This window comes from Podarcis erhardii, assembly GCF_964252035.2.
Source record: "Podarcis erhardii genome assembly, chromosome: 4".
NCBI lineage: Eukaryota > Metazoa > Chordata > Lepidosauria > Squamata > Lacertidae > Podarcis > Podarcis erhardii.
This window is the reverse complement of record NC_138508.1, coordinates 26,154,969-26,174,706: the sequence shown is the minus strand read 5'-3', so window position 1 is coordinate 26,174,706 and position 19,738 is coordinate 26,154,969. Positions and strand designations below refer to the sequence as shown.

General features: G+C 43.1%; 1 protein-coding gene across 4 annotated transcripts in view; it reads left to right on the top strand.

Annotated features, from left to right (window-relative positions):
* Positions 1 to 19,738, top strand: part of SPATA13 (spermatogenesis associated 13) — a 99,798-nt gene that overhangs the window by 79,421 nt on the left and 639 nt on the right. For all 4 annotated transcript variants that reach the window (XM_081860101.1, XM_081860099.1, XM_081860102.1 and 1 more), the window contains 8 exons: positions 5,169 to 5,305; positions 5,615 to 5,794; positions 8,607 to 8,792; positions 9,431 to 9,610; positions 10,981 to 11,213; positions 15,939 to 16,068; positions 17,019 to 17,391; positions 19,534 to 19,608. In XM_081860101.1, coding sequence (XP_081716227.1) covers positions 5,169 to 5,305; positions 5,615 to 5,794; positions 8,607 to 8,792; positions 9,431 to 9,610; positions 10,981 to 11,213; positions 15,939 to 16,068; positions 17,019 to 17,391; positions 19,534 to 19,608 — 1,494 coding nt within the window. The remainder of the gene's footprint in view (positions 1 to 5,168; positions 5,306 to 5,614; positions 5,795 to 8,606; positions 8,793 to 9,430; positions 9,611 to 10,980; positions 11,214 to 15,938; positions 16,069 to 17,018; positions 17,392 to 19,533; positions 19,609 to 19,738) is intronic.

The following is a 19,738-nucleotide window of genomic DNA, read 5'->3' as shown; positions in this document are numbered from 1 at the left end:
GGATGGGCACAGTACAAGCACTGGAAAGATACAAGTCAAGACCCTGCATATTGCCCTGGTGTTGCTGTTCCCCATGCTGAGGAACAGCTCTTTACAGAAATGTGCCACATTCTGATGCATTGAGGTCTGCTTGACTCAGCTGTGTGAAAGCTGACATTTCAGCTCTGGGGCTGGTATAGAGAGAGTCCTATCTCTTTCCCTGCCACCCCATCTCTTGTATGCCACAGAACAGCCATGCTGTAGCTAAGATGTAAGTCAACAGGATGCAGAAATAGTTCCTGTGCTTGCTGGTGTATGCAGATGTAACATTTTCGAAGTGGTTGCGGTGGTTTTGTTATAGCACTACTTGTCCGCAGCATATGCACGTTTCCCACCTGCCCTGCTGTAGTCTGTGCTTAAATTGGTTTCGTAGGCTTTTGGCACCCCTCAAGCTGGAACTGAGAAAACCTCAGCTCCTCCTTTCAGAAGAACCAGCAAGGCTCATTTAGCAGTTCAGTTCTTGCGGTTGCTTCTTGGAGCCATGCAACTCTCTTTACCCCACCCCTCTCCCAACAGCAGTTATGTAACTGATTTAAGGGGGAAGTTTTTTTAATAAGATGAATGATGAACATTATCTGAAGTAAGCCAAGGTGGAAAGAGGCCTACTCCTTGTAGTTCCTTGCCTTCGGAGTCTCTCCCTAAGGGTGCTTGCCTGGTGCTTACTTAAATGATTTTGGTGCAAACACTTTCCGCCCAACATTTTAAACTCCCTTGAAGCTGTTATTCAGCTCTTGAATTTTTCTTAGCTCCAACTATATTATATGCTGCTGTGTTAGCGGCTACTTTATATGCTCCCATTCTGTGCTGTTTAATTGTTCTTTTTCTGACATTTCCATCGAGCTGCCTATTGTAGTGTGGCTTATTAGGCGCCTTCATTGTACTGTTTTGGACAACTACTAAAAGTTTAAGCTAGCCTATTCAGACATGTCATTAAGTATATTTAACTGTTGAGTGTGTGTGTGTGTGTGTGTGAGAGAGAGAGAGAGAGAGAGAGAATGAATGACTGCTCTTTTAAATATATGTTTTTATCACTATCTTTAATGAATATTTTATACTATTTTATCTAAACAGCATAGGTTTTTTTTGAAAAGTGGTATATACATCTTGTTAAATAAAGATAAATAAAATGACCTGACTACACTATTATCAGAGAATCTGTCTATAATCTGGGTGGGTGGAAGAGACCTTTGCTGGTACAAAAGCTGCCTCCCAATTGGTGTATCTCTCTTTTGTGGGGTAGCTATGCTTGCAGCATCTGGTCTAAGCTCGTGTTGGATTATAGCTCTAGCTCCTGGGCCTGGCTCTGACTAGACCTACCTGGAGACTAACCAGGAGACCTACTTGGGAGGTGCCTTCTCCCGGGTACATTTCTAGCTGCTGTACTTAGGCCACAATATAAGGAAGCAACCTCGAATATTGAAACAGTGGATCAGAAAAGGGAGCAGGAGAGTAAGCAGAAAATGATTGAGAACAAAGCTCAGAGGAAAGGCCTTTAAAAACTGGAGAAGGTTTGGCCTGTGTGGTCAGCTGATAGTATTCAGGCCAGCTGGCACTGCAGATTTGATGACACCCTTGACCCACAGCACTCAGCTTGTCAGGCATCCCAAGGAAGCAAGAGGAAAGGGAGCCTGGTTCTTGATGGCCAGTCTTGAGAGAGAGCATGCAAACAGAGTAAGCACAGTGCCATATAACCACCTACAGGGAGTACCTGCGAATTTAGCATTTGCCATTTACATTCTGACATAATGTTCTGGCTGCACGATTTCCACCAAGGGATGCATTTTATTTTATTTATTTTTACAAGTAGTGGGGGGGGGGGGGAGGGAGAAGACTCCAGCAATTTGCAAAGGAACCTTGGAGTTAAAAAAACAAACGAAGCAGCAGGAGGGATAGATTTGAATGCAGAGCAGAAGCCTAATTGAGAATAACAAGAATAAATCTGCACTATAGGCACTTAAGTCCTGAGCTGGCTGTGCATGCAGTATGTGCATGAGAGCTGTGTGTCCGCTGGGGCAGGTGTTTCTTTTTTATAACTTCCTCCCTAAGGGTACCCATGATGCCAACAAACTCACAGCTACACTGAACAGGGAGTGAGCTGTCAGTTTCCAAGTAGCTCTCTGTCCTGAACTGCAGAAACAGAAGCTCAAAGCGATGAATAAGCTGTTTCTGCATTTCCAGTCGATTGCAGCCTCTCCCTGGTCCTCCGTGATTATTTTTTTAAAGGACTAAGCCTTACATATTAAAAACCAAGCTGTGCATTGTGTATGGTCTTTTTTTATTTTTTGGATGGCAGGATGGTAGCCAGAGGGGAAATGGCCCGATTTTGGAGCCTGGAAAGCCTTCAGATAGGTATGTTTGAGTAGGAGATAAGCTGCATTTATTTTCTATGGCATTTTATGCTTTAAACTGTTATAATCATGGGGCTTGACTTGGTTTTAAAATAATGCTTATACTAGCAAGACTAGCAGTTGAACCAGCACAGGAAGAATAAGATTAAGTACTACATCGACTTTTGGATTTTTGACATTCCATTAGAGAGATAAGAATTGCTCATTCATGTCTGCATTGCTTACTCCAGGCAGTAAACAATAGAGAAATGGCTACAAAGAACAAGAAATGAAAAACTAGCTATACAGAATCCAAGCTTACATATTGCAAAGGAAGACTCAACTCCCCGTTGGTTGTTTTTAATAGGTGCTTCCTTTTAAAATATCTGCATATAAGTATTCACAATTTACTGTGGCTTTTAAAAATTAAGAGTGGGGGATGAAGCTTTCCAAATGCAGCCTTAGGCTGTGTGTTCTTTACAGATATCTATGAGAGTGGTTTTGTAAAAACATTGTAAAAATTGCATTGTAAAAATGTGCATTCTTGTATAAGTTGTTCAACCTTCATTTATGTTTGCAATACTGTATTTTGGGAATACTGTATTTCCTAAAAGGGAAATTTAGCAATACTGTTATGATATAGTTGGAGATTTAGATAGTGCATTTTAAATAAAGTTTGAAATTAAGAAATAGTGTTGATCAGAATAGACAGACTTGCCTTCATAAGCAATGAGGTCTAGAAGGTAAATCAGCTCACTGTTTAATCTGAAAAATTAGGTCTCCCTTTTTTTAAAAAAAGGCAAAGCCTTGAAAAAGTTCGAATTTGTCAAGTTCTAAAACCAGGACGTGGATAATATGGGTGCATAGAACACCCTTTATTCTAATGCTGTGTCATCATGAGAACCTAGTGGCCAACTTTTTGGCATACCCATATAACTGCCACTCTAACATAGTCGGTACTAAGCTCTTCTTTGGTTTGGTGTGGTTTTGCCTCTACACCAGACTTTGCCAGCCTCCAGATGTTGTGGACTACAACTCCCATTAGCCCCAGAACAGCCAGTGGTCAGGGACAGTGGAAGTTGTAGTCCAAGCATATGGAGGACACTGCTAGTAGAAGGCAAGAACTCTTCTTATTGGGATTACCAAAATCCTATATACAGTGGTACCTCGGGTTACAAACACTTTGGGTTACGTATTTTCAGGTTGCAGACCGCGGGAAACCCGGAAGTACCGGAAAGGGTTACCTCTGGGTTTCGCCGCTTGCACATGCTCAGAAGCACCAAATCGCATCACACGCGTGCGCAGACATGGTGCTGCAGGTTACGAATGCTGCAGGTTGTGGACGTGCCTCCATCACGGATTACGTCTGCAACCCAAGATTCCACTGTAGTATGATAATGTGATTTAAAAAGTCACATTCCTCCATCCCTTGAGGAAAAGAGTAAGAGTTCTCTAAGCTACTTGCAGTCACCCATATCCATATCTCTGCTTGGTACGTCTATGTATTTCTACAGTTTGGTTAACCACCACCCTTTCCCAGCTGGAAGCCTTTACAGTGCTTACACCTCTGTACAGCTCTGTTGGTCCTGCAAAAGCAAGTGTGGTGTAGTGGTTAGAGTGTTGAACTAGGACCTGGGAGGACAGGGTTTAATTCCCCATTTAGCCACGGAGCTCAGCGTTGACCTTGGGCAGTTATGTCTCTCAGCCTAACCTACATCACAATGTTGTTGTGAGGAAAAAATAGGGACGGGGAGAACCAAGTTATCACCACCTTAAGCTCCTTGGAGGAGGTGGGATATAAATATAATAATAAATGAAAATAAACAAGTTCTACCTTCTCTACCACAGCACTATGGCAATGGTCTGTTTCGAAGCATATTATCTTCCCAACTTCCTGCATGGGCAGGTGTCTGTCACTAATTACCCTGGAAGGGTGTTAGTTTTGAGGTTTCATTAGTGTTGGCTTCTTCATATAATGCCATGGCTGCTTTTGATAATGGATTGTTTTAGCTGTAGTTGGCTTTTAGGTGGAATACATATATATTTCATTGTTTTTCTTGAATGGTTTTCATGGATAACAAAGATAAATATAACAACATTGTTTTCAGAGTCCTATCTACAGGTCAATTACATTTGATGTCAGACATTGCGTTTGATAAAACATAGGCTATAATGGTTTTCACCCATTCTAAATGTTCCATGCTGTGTTGGGTAGAAAAGTCATCCACAAAAGCTTTAAATACACAAATTAAACAGAGACCCACTTCTGTTTAGGAGGGAAAAAATTGTGGCTTCCAAAGGTTTGCAGAAGTACAAAAATATTTAGGTTGGTGGGGGAGAACATGACCCTAAGTCAGGGGGAAGGGGGCTTCAGAAACAGCACAATGAGGACTAAGTATGCCCAGTAGCCATGGGATTTTGACCAGCTGTTTGGAGAGAGGACTGGAAAATGGACAGGGAAGTGGAATGGAAAATGGACAGGGAAGTGGAATGGAATGGAATGGAGTATCATGACAGAAGGCATGGCTTGCTGGAACACTAAACAAGGAGCACTCCAGACTTTCAACTGCAAGCCTCATTGGCTCTGTATAATACGTGGATTTTCTCTTACCATATGTTCAGATTTTTCTCTGCTCTAACATTTCCCTTCAGACAGATACTTTATGGTTTATTCAAGTGGATGTGAGAAGTTGTAAATCAGGTTCCATGTCTTTTTATTAGTATGAATGTTTTTAATTTAAAAAGTCACAGAGATGGGCTTTGACTGTACATAATTTATCAATATTTCACTGTCCCTGCCAGGTGCTACTGATGGAGGTACTGAATCTTCTGCCTTAGTGGATGATAATGGCAGCGAGGAGGATTACAGCTATGAGGACCTCTGCCAAGCCAGCCCTAGGTACTTGCAGCCCGGAGGGGAGCAGCTAGCCATTAATGAGGTAAATGAGGCGATGACTTTGGTGCACGATTTCCCCCCGAAGGTCCACTGTTTTGAGTTTCTTGGACAAAGAATCAGATCTGTGGGCCCATAATCAGCTCCTCTTCTTTTTGGAGAACTTCCAAATTACAAACTGTTTATCTTTCACCATTTTGACCATCTCCATGGATAATACCTAGAAGCTTCAGAAAAGTGGCTTGATATCTCTGTTGCTGCAGGTGCTTCTTGCATCTACACATAGTTACTTAAAGCATTTGTCTTTGGCCATCCCTACAGAAACCTTGCCCTTCACAAAACATTTCTGTTTCAGCTGATAAGCGATGGGAGCATGGTCTATGCAGAGGCACTCTGGGATCACGTGACCATGGACGACCAGGAATTGGCCTTCAAAGCTGGGGACGTCATCCAAGTTCTTGAGGCTTCCAACAAGGATTGGTGGTGGGGCAGAAATGAGGAGAAGGAAGCCTGGTTTCCGGCAAGCTTCGTCAGGGTGAGTGAAGCGAGAACTCAAGTTATTTTATTTTCCTTCCGGAAACTACTGAACCACCTCTTTACGCAATATTGTGGTCTTGGGCGGCTGATGCATTGCTCAAGTTTACTAGTACTTCCTTTCCCACTGCAACACATAGATTGCAGTGATTATTTTCAGTCCTAATTTTCCGGCTTCATCTACGTCAAACTGTTAGACTCACTGCTGTCCAGAATGTCCTCCTCCTCTCCTTCCTTTTTCTTGCAGGTTACAGTCATTGCTTTTGCTATACAAACCGCACTGTGACTACAGGGGGACCCAGCAGATGCATTATCTGAAGGGCTCATTTTTTATAGTAGGCTATCCTTTAGTTTAGGGATGCGGGTGGCGCTGTAGGTTAAACCACAGAGCCTAGGACTTGCCGATCAGAAGGTCGGCAGTTCAAATCCCCGCTACGGGGTGAGCTCCCGTTGCTCAGTCCCTGCTCCTGACAACCTAGCAGTTCGAAAGCACTTCAAGTAGTGCAAGTAGATAAAGTAGATAAATAGTTACCGCTCCAGCGGGAAGGTAAACGGCGTTTCCGTGTGCTGCTCTGGTTCGCCAGAAGTGGCTAAGTCATGCTGGCCACATGATCCGGAAGCTGTACGCCATCTCCCTCGGCCAATAAAGCGAGATGAGCGCCCCAACCCCAGAGTCGGCCATGACTGGACTTAATGGTCAGGGGTCCCTTTTTACCTTTACCTATCCTTTAGTTGCCATTGTTGTTTGTACCCACAACCAAGTATTTTGTGGAGGAGAAGGAATCAACTCAGTGAATCCAGCAAAAGCTGGAGGAAGAAATTCACATAGAGCATTTTATTTCTCTGTCCTTAAAAGCGATTATAAGAATATAGGAATCTGATTCCTGTTTTAAGAAGAGATTTATATTCCACTTTTCAGGTCATGTGTTCTTTGCTACAATGAAATGCAACATACATATTCAGTTTCAATTAAAAGTAAGGCCACCTGAGCCTCTAGAAACAGCATAGAATTAAGGATTACTCCTAAGCAAGGTACTTGCTCTCTCAGGGGAAGTGTTACCCTGTCTAGAACAGGCCCAACGTCCCAGTTCCTGAATCCTAAGCACCATTGACCCACTGGACCCGGTCTTGTCAGGATTTTGCTTAGTTCATTGGCCTTCATCCTGCCCATTGCTGCCTCCAGACCCTCGTTCAGCACCTGAACTGCCTCTCATGATTCAGATGAACTGAGAGGGAGCTGAGTGTTATCCACACATTGATGACACCGTGCTCCAAATTCCCAGAAGGCAGCATGGGATCAGGCTTCATGTCTGGCATTGAGATGTGTGAGTCTGCATCGTACTTCTGTTTCTGTAACGATATAAATGGGTAAAAGAAGAAGAAAGGGTCATGAGTCAGTAGTTTCAGACTGGTATCGCCCTTCCTCCATGCGGCCTGTAAAAAACCTTTACTGAATTGCCCAATTTTTGCCAGTGTGAGAAACACACGCCAGGCTCTATGCATTAACAACTATGTGGTTCAAATCCACAAAGTGTCACATGTTTGCACACACTGCAGTCTTGAGGTCCCCTGAGTACATCACCCTCTTCTTACAACAACTGCAGTAAGAGTTAACCATGTTTTCAATCAGACAAAGGCCGAAACAAACTCCTGTCTTCCCCCACAGCAATCTTTTGAAACGGGCAGCACAGTTTCTTCTGTGCCAGCTCAATACGCAGCCACTCAGCATTCCACGCTTCCTATTCTTGGGGCTATTTCTTTTTTAACTTAAGGCATAAATAATGTATCACTTTAAAAAGCCTATTGTAAAGACCAACAGAGTCGGCACAAAGGTTGAAAGGGCTTTCTATAAATGATAGGTTGATATTAATTGGAAACCGCTCTTTGGATCATTTGTTTGATACTGCCCATTCCCACGCAATCTCTTAATGCTCGTTTTTAGATGGCAGTGATTTAAAACCTCTACCTATTTTTCCTCCTATTACATTGGAGAAAGTCCAGTCCGATGCATTTGCTGTAAGAGGAGTGTGCTGCACCTAAAAGAAAGGACTTCCTTGTCCAGAGCTTACATCAGGGAGGGGGAACATGTGGCCCTCCAGATGTGGTAGGACTCCAACTCTCATCATCCTCAGCCAGCATGGCCAAGGATCAGGAACTTATAGTCCAGGAACATCTGGAGGGCCTCATTTCCGCCACTGGTTTAAATGATGAAATTCTTCTCAGGGAACCCTGTTCACTGTAATAATAACTACACCAAGCTGAGCAGAGCCAGGCTTGTAAACGGTAACTCACCAAGTTAATCTGTGTTGCATAAGACTCTCTTCTAAGTTGGTTCTTAGGACTCGCTTGACTACATAATATGGGTAAGCTAAATGCTGAGAAATCCCAGCTAATTTCAGTGGGGCTTTTCCGCAGAATATAAGGAGGCTGCCTTGTGCCAAATCAGATTATTTGCCCATCTAGCCTGATATTGTCTCACCTGAGAGGCAATGGTTGCTCTCCAGGATCTCCAGAATACTTTTCATCACCTGCTCGCTTTTTAAAAGCAGAATTCCAGGGAGTCTGCCTGGGACCTTCTTCATGCAAAGCATGGACTCTACCACTGAACTGTGGTCCCTCTCCAACTGTATGGAGCTTTGAGCCATACTAGGTAGCATAGGCACAAAGGATTATCTCCAGGGTTGTGCCAGGAGGGCTTGGTGCCCACCCCGCTCCACCGCATCTGTTCTGGAGGTCCCATAACCTTCTGGAGGGCTCTTCAACTCAGCTGTGCTTCCTCATCTCAGTTGCTTTCTCCTTTCTTATGTTTCCAGCTGCGGGTCAACCAGGAAGAACTTGCAGAAAACGGTGGCGGCCTCCAAGACGAAGAACCCAATGCAGACCCTGTGAAGCACCGCCAAAAAATTGCTGAAAACAAGGATCAGATGAGAACAAACGTGATTCAGGAAATAATGAACACGGAGCGGATCTATATCAAACATCTCAAGGACATCTGTGAAGTAAGCTGCAAAATGCTGGAGAGGAGTTGCTTTGGGGGGGAGGAAACAGCTGTGTTTATTGGGGACCATAGCATGCTAGGCTCCTGGTCCATCTAGCTCAGTATTGTCTGTTCTGACTAGCAGCGGATATCCAGGGATTCAGGCAGGGAACTTTCCTAACCCTTTCTGCAAAGCAGACGCTCTACCTCTGGGCTATGGTGCCGAACTTTGTCTTCAGAAAACTTAAGGTGGGCATATGCTGCATTTCTTGGGTTGCTGCAGTACTTCACTTTCTTGGCCTGGGAAACTTTGTGCAGCTCCCTGGCAGCTGGGTGTTGTTAGTTGTTTAGCTGCTTTCTTGGGGCACTTGTTATTTGCTTTGGCTGAATGGCAAAATTATGGCTTATCTATAGGATTTCTCTGTGAGCGGGTGCTCTGGTCTTACTGTCAGATTGGTTCTACTGTGTACAGGAATTCAGACCATGCAGCTTGGGTTTGGGTTATTGCTCCTCATGAATAAGGGTTGCAAGGGAGGGACAAGGAAGTCTTAAGATGAAGCTTTCCTTTCTTGACTACTGAGCTTGATTATTTGATGCAACATTTTATTTTCAATCTCTTCATCTTTGACAAACCAAAGAATCCTGCTCTGTCATTTCCAGGGGTACATTCGGCAGTGTCGGAAACATACAGGAATGTTCACTGGGGCCCAGCTGAGCACCATATTTGGAAATATTGAAGACATTTACAAATTCCAAAGAAAGTTCTTGAAGGATCTAGAGAGGCAATACAACAAAGAAGAGCCCCATTTGAGTGAAATAGGCTCCTGCTTTCTTCAGCATGTAAGTTGGGTAATTCCACTGCATTAAGTTGATTAGCTAATGAATGTTATGCCAGAAATGCAGTCATGTGAGCCAGGGCAGCTAACAGTGTGATAACACTACAGAATTAAATGCTAGGATAATCCTTTAAGGCCCATAGATTGCATGCACCCTTAGCCCAATTATACATACAGATATGGGGTGTGTGGGGTAGGGTGGGGTGGGGGGAGAGATAGGGTAGCATAAGAGAGTGAGAGAACATATTATACAAACCTGCAGTGCTGCAAATTCCATCCCCTTTATGCTTTGGTTATGCCTACCACTGACCCTGTATCAACTCTCCATCAGCTGCAGCATCACCTTCCATTCACTTCTCTCATTGTTCAGTTGCCCTTCATAGCAAAAAAATAGAGAGATTCCCTGCCTCTACCATAAGGCAGACCCTCAGTTTTACAATACCACCACCCAAACAGGCGTTGTTGATTCCTTCACATATTGGTATACTGTCACAGATGTCAACATCCCACATGATAGTTCCTTCTGGAACAGCTATGATAAGTCTCAAACTTAGTTTTCTGTTCCTATGTAAGATCTTTACAGAGGAAGGGGCTGTGATTGGAAAATGGATGAGAACACCAAACGGATGAAGCTTTCAGCCTCCTATCACCTCAGTGATATGGAATAAGTGATATGGAAATATGTTAAATTCTCAGCTCCTTTTGGGGTCTGGCCATTTTTTTTTTATTCCACCCCACTCCCACGTTCTCATATGAACCACCCCAGATGCCTGATGGTATTGGGAAATGTGTAGTGTGAAGCAGTGGTATGCAAGTGCACTCAGTGGCGTATTTGGGAGAAACTGTTGCTGCAGAAATCTGAGAAATCTGCCACTGAGTCTGTCCTAAAGACCATGAGAATGGGCCCAGTCTTGTTCCTACATTCACTGAGAAATCTTTGTGATGGTTTAAGTCAGGCGTATGGAATCACTTTTGTCTGGCAGGCTGGATCAAAAAGCAGCTACCCTTCTGCAGGCTAATCTTGACAGGTGACCAAGTCCACTCGCCTGTCAATCACCTGCTGTCATGTGACATCAGTTGTATCTGGGCTTGCTTTCGGTGCTGTTTTTGAACAGCACTGAATGTAAATTATGTTGCAAAGGAACAACTGGGAGTGCCCTCCTAAGACGTGGGCTCCCAATTGTTTCTTGGAAATAAGGTTTGCATTTGCAGCTGTTTAAATTCAGCACTTAAGGCAAGCAACTCTGAGCAGTTTCAAGGCATATGGAAGGGAGCGATTGGAAAAGGGGATGGCTACAGGAGTGGGTGTGCCAATCATTTCCTTGATATTTTAACCACAGTTTTGCTTTTATTCTCTCCCCCACCCCATTTTAGCAAGAAGGCTTTGCTATCTACTCTGAGTACTGCAACAATCATCCCAGTGCCTGCATTGAGATGTCTAACCTGATGAAGCAGGGCAAGTACCGCCACTTCTTTGAGGCTTGTCGCCTGCTTCAGCAAATGATTGACATCGCCATTGATGGTTTCCTTCTCACGCCTGTTCAGAAAATCTGTAAATATCCCCTGCAGCTTGCAGAATTACTCAAGTACACCACTCAGGAACATAGGTAAGGCGAACATTATGTTTTTGCCAAGAGGACCTCCCCAAACTCACTTCCAAACTAACCTACAGCAACTACCTCCCTCTCATTCTGCTTAGTTCATTCTCTTTAGCCTACAAAAGAGATTATTAAAAGGCTTTCACATAGATGGTTAACTAATTTTGAGGTGGTTGTTTTTGCTCCAGAGAGGAGGACCAAAACCAATGGGCTGAAATTACAAGAAGGATTTAGATCAGAGATAGCAAATGAGATGTCCTCTAGATATTGTGGACTACAACTTCCATCAGCCCCAGGCAGCATATCCAGTAGTCAAGGATGATGAGAGTTGTAGCCTACAACATCTGGAAGGTGTACCACATTGGTGGTCCCTGCTTTAGGCTAAACTATGGAAGAACTAGTTCTGGCAACACAAGTTGTTCCAAGAGTAGAACAGACCGCCTTGCTAGGTGGTGGACTGTCCTTAATTAGATGTTTTTAAGCTACTTTATTACTACCTTTAGTAATGTAGTAGTTGTATTTCCTTGGACTAAATAGATGAATTTTGAGTTTCCTTCCAGTTCTGTTATTCTATTTTCACAAACGCTAGTTCAGATTTGTATATCTTTTTCAAATATGAGCTCTCAGTGACATTGGAAGAAGGCAAATACTGCTTCTGCACTTGACGAGTGGACAGAAGTGGTTAAATTGTGTTGATGAGTAGTTTCAGCATATTAACTGGCCATGTCTACTTTATTCAACATGATTCCCTGACACAGCATCCTTCAGCCACAAATCACTTCAGTTTTTCTTAGCCCACATGAAGTCAATGGGATTGGCTATTTTTAAGTGCAAGCTTTCTGTTTTAAGTAGTTTATGACTCATAACCTTATCGGTTAGGATATGTTTTTTGCCCTGTATGTCTAGTACAAGTTCCCCTATTCTTAGTGTAGAATATATAAGTAGTCAAATAAAGAGGAACATGATTTTACAGAATTGCAAGGGGATAAGATTAAATGTAGTAGACAAACACTCATGTAGTTAATTATGGCCTTCAGTTATATATTTATGGCCAGTGTCTGCATGCATTTCCTTTAGGGTAGGGTTTATTCGTCACTGTCTTGGGCAGGATTTTTGTGTGCCTTTAGTTTAACATTTTCACAATAAAAGTGCTTCTGTGAGCTTGGATAATATGAGGACAGCTGAACCCTGTAAAAACTTGCAGGGTTGTTGTGAGTTTAAAAGGCACTACATATATGGGGCGACAGTAGCTCAGTGGGGCTGCCAATCAGAGTAGACAACACTGAACTTCCGGGTTAGCGCGAACGGCTAATGGCGGATTCCCTCCGAGCTCCGGAGGGAATCGGCTCTACTGAGGACGGGTCTTGCCGTGCCGGCGACACGGGGACCCTCAGAAACCGCAGGCGCGGAAGCCTGCGGACTTGGTGACTCGGTGGGCACCTTAAGCGCCCTCCCCGACCCACGAAGAGCCTTTTTAAAGGCTGCGGAGAGGGTACGGAGAGTGGCGTGGTGCTGAGAGTAGACCGCTACCTCAGTAGAGCGAAGCCGCAAGCCATGGCCGGAGAGCGCTGACTTTCTTCCCAAAATTTGGACTGGATAACAAAGGACCCGTGAGTAGTGGAATTTGGACTTTAAAATTTTTATCCTGTGAATTTGGTACGATCGGGGGATGTGTTAAAGGGAAGTCCGCACCCCCTCTACTTATAGACGTTTCAAAGCAAGGAACGGAGAATTAAGGCGGAATGAATACTGTTTTGATGATTTAAAAGTTTCTCACAAATTTGATAGAACAAGATTTTTGTGCTGGAGAGAAAGGGAATTTGGAACTTTGTGTGTATCCCCCCCAAAAAACCCGGGAGTGTCCTATTTGGGTGCCGGAGGAAGAAGTGAAAGGAGTTTGACAGCTGTCAAAAGAAGCTGTCAAACGGGCGGACAAAGTAAAGAATTTTGCTATTTAACAACTCTTGGAATTAAAGCTGATACATTTGGACTGAGGCGATTGGAAACAAAGTATTGATAATAACAAAGTAACAGATTATTGGAAAAGGACTACTAAATAACTGAAAGCCCCCTAGGGGGAATTAGTGACATTACAATGGCTGCAGAGGGAAAATTACTGGCGGAGATAGAAAAAATGTTTTTTCTCGTGGGAATCCTGCAGGAGCAGAGTATGGCTCTGAGTAAAGTTTTTATGACCTTGAATCCTGAAACAAACAACTCTGCTGAATGCACAAAGGAGACGCATGATAAAATTTCTGCAGCTGAGCAGGAAGAGATGCCTTTGGAATTGACAGAGAAAAAAGAAGGAGTTCAGACACTACAAGTGGAAAATATCAACCAGGAATCTGCAGTGTTAGAGTATGAGCAAGAAGACCTCTGGATTACAGACCTGCGAAAGATGAGAAAGAAGAAGAGAGAAGCCTCTGGAGTACTTGGAATATTAAAACTAGAAAGAACAAAGCAACATGATTGGGACTTTTCTCTTGAGTATGGAAAACTAGATGGTCTTTCGCAGCAAACACTCTTCAACATTCTGGATGAAAGAAAATATGATGTGACTCTGACTGAACTCCTTCGGGGTCTTAGGACCATCAAAGAGGACTACCAATATAGTTGGCAGAGAGGGACTGACAGAGAATCAGACGCCTCGGACGTGAGGAATCCGGGCTAGAACTACTTTTTGTTTGTTTTCTGGACATTTGTCTAGGAAGGGACAGAAACCGGGGCAGGGGGGGGAGAGAATAGAACTATAAAATGTTATGTTTTGTTTTACTTGGTCAATGTGACCTATAATTAATATAATAAAGGGAAAATTTGTGAAGGGGAAGTTAGATCGACCTTAAAAAAAAAGAAATTAATGATTATAAGAGAATTGGATAGTTGAATATAGATAAACAAAAGAATTTAATCTTTAAAAGCAATGTGAATATCTTTAAGAGGTTAGGTAAGAACTTGCTGAATTAATTTTGGAATTGGGATGTAAGAGGAGGGGGTGGGGGGAAGTCAATGAAAGTGGGTAAAGAAATTTAGGGTATGTAATTGTATTTGTGTGTTTGTTTGTCTTTGTCTTTGTGTGTGTGTCTGTTGTTATAAAATGTAAAAACCCAATAAAAATTATTTTAAAAAAAAAGACAACACTGCACTGGATGTCCAAATAATAATCTGACCGAGCACATATTAGCTTTCTGAAACAAATCAGGGGAAAATGCAAGCTGTGCATTGTCTGTAGGCTGTTGTCTGGGCTTACAGACAATGATTGTAATGGTCATGTTGTGGTTTTCCCATCTCTGCACTGGGTGTGGGTGTAACTGAAATGTAAGTGCAGGGCGACATTTGCTGAGGTGGTACAGTCCTCTCCCAGGAACCCAGGAGGCCGATTGTGTCCTTGAGAGATTCCGCATCTCTGTCTGTCTGCATATGGAAACCCAACATGACAGCAATAACTGCTTTTAGCACTTTCAAACTAATGATCATATCATATCTGTACATGCAGATATGATAAAAGTCCAGTGAGAGGGCTGCACTGCCTCAGCTGTAAGAATGTGTATCACACAATTGATGTTGATGTGTGGTGGCCAGCAAGGGGAGATGGTCAGCAAAAACCTGCTCTGAAACCTAAAATTAACGTGGAGGGGTCTGGACACTGAGGCAATTAAGCATGTGATCCCATAAAGTTTTGGTTTATGTGTAATCAGTCCAGGAAGTCACACTGCTGATGCCACACTCTCTTTCAGTAAAGTAATCCCTTTCATTAGCTCTATTTTTCCTCCCAGCCTGCTCCTGATTCAGCTGAACAGGACTGTTGTGAGGGCGGGAGCTCCTTTGTTGTCTGCTTCCGTCCTCAACTTTCTCCTCCTTCTGCTTCTCCAGTATTTATTCATTAATGTCTTAGAAATGGGTGATCCTAGCATCATGAAGAAAATAGGCCAGGTCTCTCTCTCTAATGGAGTGGTTCATTTGCATACTCTCTGAATAGATACAGTATATATATATGTGTGTGTGTGTAGATATATATATATATATATATATATATATATATATATATATATATGTATATGTATATGTATATGTATATGTATATGTATATGTATATGCTTTCGCCAGCCTGGTGCCCTCCCAATGCTTTGGACTACAGTTCCTATTAACTCTAGTTGTTAATCCAAAGTATACCCCGCTCCTGCTTGTCACCCCCCTACCATTCCCCACATGCTTCTCTCTCTCTCTCTCTCTCTCTCTCTCTCTGTGTGTGTGTGTGTGTGTGTGTGTGTAAACTTTCATTTATCTTATGGCCTCAACCTTTATACCACACAAAGCTTAAACCTAGGGTAATGATTGCATTGTTAACTCAGAGGAGGGGTATGCTCAAGCCCAAAGGTTAACAGATGTTTTTATCCTCTTAACACTTAGAGAAATAGAGCGAGGGCACACATGGCCTTTGAAATCCTGGTTTACCAGCAAACCTTGGTTAGCATAGCTACGCTTAAGGACCATGCCAGCATAAGCCTGTACTGTGGTTGGGAAAAGTCAGAAGCAAAATGATGCTATTTATACTGGGCTTGAATTCCACGCACCTTAATGCTCACTGTATCATGACATGAGTGCTGCTTTTCTGAATCGTACCCAAACCCTTGTGGCCTGGCGCTCTCGTTTCTGCTGGTGTCTAGCTGCATGGCTCTCACAAGCCGAGTTCAAAGAGGATAAAATGACTGACCCATGCCTGCCTTCATTTTGCAGTGACTATAATGATATAAAGGCAGCATATGAAGCCATGAAGAACGTAGCCTGCCTGATCAATGAACGCAAGCGAAGGCTAGAAAGCATAGACAAGATGGCCCGCTGGCAAGTGTCCATTGTCAACTGGGAGGTAAGGGTGCACTTCCAGGAGGTTTTCATCTCAAAAGTCGCAGACAGTTAGATCCAGTCTTGGGATTAGAATACATCCATTATAATCAATGGGACTTAAGACAGACGGGGTGGCTAACCTATTACCCACCAGATAATGTCGGATTTTTTAATGCTTGTTTCTTTAACAATTGGTCAAAAAGTGGTTTACGGCACAAAACAGAACTAATAGGAACAAAAAGTATAACAGATAAACCCAGTTGGTCAATCAACACACTAAAATGAATCACAAACAGCAGCTTATGGATTCTCAAAGCAGCATCTCAGTGAACAGAACCGTCACACTCAAAAATGCCCAATGGTATAGAAAAGTTTTTCTATACCATTTCTTCAAAAGAGAGCAATTGATGGGGCCAAACTAGTCTCCAGGGAGAGGGCAATTCTACATCAATGGGGCAACTACTGAAAATACTTTGCTCCATAATTTTAGGTGTCAGTTATTTTGTAGTCATTGAATCCTATGCATGAAACTGATAAGACATGAGTAAGACAGCCCCACCCAACCTGGAACTGAGTTTGCTTAAACCTAGTTATCAGGGAACATAGGCATGCTTAATTCTGTTGTGACCAAAGAGTCCAGAGATATCCATATGCAAAAAATGCCAATATATCTCCGTCCAGCAACTGTGATCCTCAGATGGAGCACTGCTGAAAAATATCACATACCCCAGCAATGTGCTTTAGAAACTGGGCTTTTAATGTTGAAGCTCCAGCCACCTGGAATTAGTTACCAACTGAAATTAGACAAGCATGTAGCCTCTTGATATTTAGGTGGCTTTTGAGGACATTTTAAAGGCGGCTTTCCCTGAAGTGACCCAGACATATTATGGAATATTAATTGTAGCAATTGTTTTGTTGCTTTTAGTTTATTGAGTTCGTAACTTTTTGTTTGTTTGCTGCAAACGTTTTCAGGGGCAAGACATTTTAGGCAGAAGCTCAGAACTAATCCACTCAGGAGAGCTGACCAAAATCTCCAAGCAAGGCAAGAGCCAGCAAAGGACTTTCTTTCTCTTTGACCACCAGCTTGTGTTCTGTAAGAAAGATCTCTTGAGAAGGGACATGCTGTACTACAAGGGCCGGGTGGACATGGATGAGTTTGAAGTGCTGGACATTGAGGACGGTAGAGAAAAGGACTTCAATATCAATGTCAAAAATGCTTTCAAAATTGTAAATAGTGCCACAGAAGAAGTCCATCTATTTTGTGGGAAAAAGCCAGGGGACAAGAAGAGGTGGCTGGAGGCCTTTGCAAATGAGAGGAGGCGAGTGCAAGAAGACAAAGAAATGGGCAAGTATTGTCTTCTGTTGACTTCTCTTATTTCTGTGCTTTGTGGAAACCCTGGTTCAGGTGTATAAGCAAGTTTACTGATTAACAGTTACCACTGGAACTGAGCAGTGGGAAGCTGGCTTGGGGGAGTTAGGGGTGGGTGGGGATGGATTGATTGACGTACAGTATTTTTTACTCTCCCTTCACCATAAGGTCCGGTGTGAGTTACAACATTAAAACTGTTACAAGAATGAATAACATGGTTCTAAACAGAACAGTGTAAATTCAGCAAAAGAGGTGGGTCCCACAAAACCAACTGCCAGCCTCATAAATGGAATTTGCTGCAAAATAGAAGCTTTTGAGTTCTGGTGGGTTATCTCAACAAGCCAGCAGTGCCATTTAACAAACTCTGAAGTTGTAGACACAAACACAAAGCAGCACATGAATTAGCGACAACCTCACTAATAGGTGTTGCTTTCCAACAGTCATTCACATTTTCAGCCTCACTGATGGATGGTTTGCTGAAAAGTAGCACCTGCCCCTACAGTCATGGCTGCTTCTACAACATTCTCTGCCTGCAGCTGTCATTCACAATCCCACACCTTGTATAGGATTTTTGAGCACATGACACAGCCTTTAACCTGCCTCTCATTCATGGGGTTTGGATACGTCACCATACAGTAGGGAGGCTAAATAAAATATGGACTAAAACCTCATTCCCAACTGAAATCTTGGACTCCAAATGCTACTTTGGATGTTTCTGAGCACAATTCAAAGTGTTGGTGCTGACCTTTAAAGCCCTAAATGGCCTTAGTCCAGTATACCTGAAGGGGCGTCTCCACCCCCATTGTTCTACCCGGACACTGAGGTCCAGCGCCGAGGGCCTTCTGGCGGTTCCCTCACTGCGAGAAGCCAAGTTACAGGGAACCAGGCAGAGGGCCTTCTCGGTAGTGGCACCCGCCCTGTGGAATGCCCTCCCACCAGATGTCAAAGAGAAGAACAACTACCAGGCTTTCAGAAGACATCTGAAGGCAGCCCTGTTTAGGGAAGTTTTTAATGTTTAACAGACCACTGTATTTTAATACTTTGTTGGAAGCCACCCAGGGTGGCTGGGGAGACCCAGCCAGATGGGCAGGGTATAAATAATAAATTATTATTATTATTATTTGCTCTCCCTCCCCCCACTACCACCACCTTTTCCAGCTCTGCAATATTCCGAATATGGTTGAATGATAAATTTGTGTAACGGAATTATGATATCAGTAGTTTTATTTTAAATTGAGATACTTTTACAAGGTACAGTTTCTGTTATCCGGATAAGGTCCACATCCAACCTGCAGCTTACAAAGCTGACTGCAGTCTCAGGGAACTCACTTTGTCCAGAGCTTTTTGAAAGTCCAATACAATATATCAGCTGCATCACCTTTATCTTATGCTTGTTAACACTCGTAAATAACTCTTAATAGGCTAATAAGAAAGGACTTTCCCTTACAGAAGCCATGCTGGTTCTGCTTCAACAAGGCTTACCCTTCTATTTGCTTGGTCATTTTATTTCAACAATATTTCCCACCAGTTTTCCCAGGACAGACACTAAGCTAACTGGACTGTGATTTCCAGAATCCCCATCCTGCCATATCTCTTATTAAAAATTGGTGCTGGGAATTAAACCTTGCACCTCCTGAATATGAACAATGGAAGAGACCTTTTACTTACTCAGGCAATTGGTCCAGCTAGCTCATTATTGTCTCAGGCTCTAAAATTCCTCTAAAGCCACCTTCTACTGTTCTACATCCAAACTGGTGCCACACAGATAATCGTTAGATTACAACTCCCATTGTCCTCAGTCAGCATGGCCAGCGGACAATGGGAATTGTAGCTTAACAACATCTTGGGATCCAAAGGTCAGAAAGGTTGGCTCTCAGCTGACTGCCAGTGGCTCGCCCAGTTTTCAGGCAGGTATCTGTTCCAGACCCTCCTGGAGATGCCAGGGGTTGAACTTCGAATCTTCTTTATGCAGAGCATGTGCTGTACTGCTGAGGTTCTCCTTTGAAGGCACCATTAAACTGAACCGTTCCTGTGTGACATTTTAACCTGAAATTATTTTCCCTGCAGTCAAAAACCTGAGACGTGTTTAAAAGTACATGGCTTGTTTTTCCATTGTAGGAATGGAGATCTCAGAAAACCAAAAGAAACAAGCCATGCAAAATGCACGGAAGTCAAGACACGGAAAGATGAAAGGTGACTCTTTCGCTACCCCCACCCCGACCAAAGGCTAATTCACACAAGAAGCTTTTCTCCTTCTCGTGAGGAGTCCTGCCTGTCCTTGGGCATGGTGGGGAAGGTGGTAGCCCATGGACCAGACAATTAT